This window comes from Elephantulus edwardii, unplaced genomic scaffold (assembly GCF_000299155.1).
Source record: "Elephantulus edwardii isolate Elephantulus edwardi_28Jun2011 unplaced genomic scaffold, EleEdw1.0 scaffold00181, whole genome shotgun sequence".
NCBI lineage: Eukaryota > Metazoa > Chordata > Mammalia > Macroscelidea > Macroscelididae > Elephantulus > Elephantulus edwardii.
Window position 1 is genome coordinate 6,209,391 of NW_006399931.1, and position 2,979 is coordinate 6,212,369.

Genomic DNA, 2,979 nt, shown 5'->3' on the forward strand with positions numbered 1-2,979 from the left:
TTTTTTTTTTTAAATTTCAAACTCAATTGTCATTGAGCTAGTTCTGCCTTGTAGAAATCCTCCATCCGGTTTTGGAGGCTATACGTCATAACGGTAGGAGAATGACTGTCTTTCTCCAGCAGAGACGGTGGGTGGGTTGCACTTCTAGAGATTTTGAGTTAGCAGTGCAATTGCTTACAGACTGTGCCGGTAAAGCTCCCTTAGACTAAAAAAAAAAACAAAACAAAAAAAACAACACAAACCACAAAAACATCACAAAACTTTAATACTTCCCATTCATTCATTTACTTCAGTAAATATTTAATGGGTCGTTTTTACCAGGCACCATGCAAGCCTTGAAAATACAAAAAGAAACAAAACCAATCTCTGCCCAAATGGAGACTATAGTCTTCATGTACAATAATGCAAAAGTTAGCTTTAAGAAAATGAGTTCAGCATAGAAATTCCATAGGACCCACTATTTCATGGCTTGGAATATACTCTGAGAAAATGAAGAATGAGACACAAATGGAGATTTGTACACCAGTGTTCACAGCAACATTATTCACCATCGCAAGAACATGGAAACAGCCCAAATAGCCCACCACAATAGAACGGATTGAGCAATTGTGGTACATTCACATGATGGAATACTACACAACACGCAGGAGCAATGATCTGGAAAATTATAGCTAACTTGGGAGGGACTGGAGAGCATTATGCTAAGTGGGCTCAGTCCCATAAGGACAAATAATGTATAAGATCATTCTTGTAGAAATAGAAATGTAACTAGCAAAATGGGTATGAGAATCCAAGGTGGGGGGAGGGTAGGAGCAGAGGGGTAGGCTTGGGCGGGGACTAATCGTAGGGTTGCATAATTTGATGGGTAGAGGGAGGGGTGGGTAAAGGAAATGGGAAAGATCAGGTGTGAAAAACAATGTATACGAACTTTGTAAATAAACCAGTAAAAAAAATTTGTTTTAAAAAAAGAAGTTCATGTCTGAATGGAATATAGTTGTTGCTCTTATATAAGTTAAGCGCTGGAAAATACCAAGAAAAGCATACAATGTGCATCTTATATGAGAAGAAGCATTAAGAATGACTTAAAAAAATTACAGATAATTCTGAAAATAGAGTAGTAAAAGCACTGAGAAGATATCAAAGAAAACCTTAAGAAACTTAAAATTTTTAAAAAAAGTCCTTTTACCTAATATTTGTTGGATTTCTGGCCACTCTCTTTGTACTTCCAGCACAGACTTCAGTTTGGCACACAGGGGAACGTAATCCATATAGTCTATCAGGATGCGGATAACACTGCCCACCAAGTGTCTCATCCAAGGAACTGTAATAAACTCACAGAACTGACAGAATTGGTGACATTTAATTTAGAAGTGCCATATACCATGTATGGACATCATACAGATAAATATTAAATTTTGTCCTGGAAAATTACTGTCTATTTTTAGAAAGAGGGGTCTCTTCCTGATAATGAAACAAGAATGAAAAACAAATTGCTTGTTTGTCTCCATGAAACTATTATCTCTGAAGATCTGTATATGTCTCTGATGTGATTACAAGAGCCCTGGTGGTGGTGCCTTGGCTTTAGCACTTGCTTGCTAATCAAAAGATCATGGGTTTGAGCCCAGAGGCCTCTCCGTAGGAAGAAGAGTAGTCTGCTTCCATAAAGATTTATAGCCTTGGAAATTTTCTTACAACTAATTAACCCGTTGCCATCAAGTGGGAACTGACTCATGGCTGACAGCAGGTTTTCAGAGGCTGAAAATTGCTGAGAGGAAATTGTCCACTTTTCTCCCATGTAGCAGCTGGTGGATTTGAACTGTCTGCATTTGGGTTGGCAACACAACTCCTTAGCTACTAAGCCACCAGAGGTTTCTAATACAACTCAACTGCAGTGGGGTACAATTTTAGTTTTAGACGTGGTTGCAGTCAATATAACACACACACAAAAAAATCAAGCTTCTTTCCTCTTAATTTTGGTTTTCACCAAATAAGCCTAAGTTATACTCATTTTCACATTCTTATGTCCAATTTATCAAAGCTCAATTTTGTGAGAAATAAACAGCATCTTGTTCTTCAGGAATTTACACATAAATTCCCCTACAATTACATAAAAACAATTACATACTCTATTGGTTGTTTTTTATTTAAGCCTTTTGTTTAGAGTCAACAAGACCTTGAGGAGGGCTTTTGTATTTAAAATTGGTTGTTATTATATTTTGGAGGAACATTCTTCTAAGTGGTACAGCACTCCTGTCAATATACTGTACTGAGGTAACCTGGGGTTGCTGTGATGCTGAACCTTGTACCATTGGGGTGCCAAACGCCATAACAATTACCCATGGTGCACAGTGTTTGGTGGAGCTCCTAGTTTAAGACAGGTTTGGAAACAGGAGTGGCATCCACTTGCAAAACAACATGCCTCTAGAAACTATGAACTTTGATAAATGACAATAGTTATAGCAAGGCTTCAGGCCTTTTGTTCATAGGGTCTCTATGAGTCATGCTCGACTCGATGGCAATCAGTAAAAACTACCTCAAAGATTCATAAAAGAGGAAAATGTAAGAGAGTCTTTTTTTCCTTTTCTTGTAAGCTCCTTAAATGAGTAGCACTCTAAGAATACAGTTGTTGTTGTTGTTGTTATGTGCCATCGAGTCACTTGCGACTCATAGCGACCCTATGTACAAGAGCCTTAAATGCCGTTCTATCCTGTGACAACCTTGCAGTCTCAAACATATTCATTCCCACCACTCCACTCACAGAATCGATCCATCTTATTGAGGGTCTTCCTCTCCTGTGCTGCCCCTCCACTCTCCCAAACATGATGCCCCTCTCCAAGGACCAGTCCCTCCTTATGTCAGACGATGTTTCAGAATCCTTGACTCCAGGGAACATTCTGGCTTCACCTTCTCCAGGACAAACCTGTTTGTTCTCCTGTTGTTGTTGTTGTTATGTGCCGTCGAGTCGCTTAGGACTCATAG

General features: G+C 38.9%; 1 protein-coding gene across 1 annotated transcript in view; it reads right to left on the bottom strand.

Annotated features, from left to right (window-relative positions):
• Positions 1–2,979, bottom strand: part of ASB15 (ankyrin repeat and SOCS box containing 15) — a 30,068-nt gene that overhangs the window by 6,428 nt on the left and 20,661 nt on the right. The window contains exon 8 of the mRNA XM_006896085.1: positions 1,187–1,340. Within this exon, the coding sequence (XP_006896147.1) occupies positions 1,187–1,340 (154 nt within the window). The remainder of the gene's footprint in view (positions 1–1,186; positions 1,341–2,979) is intronic.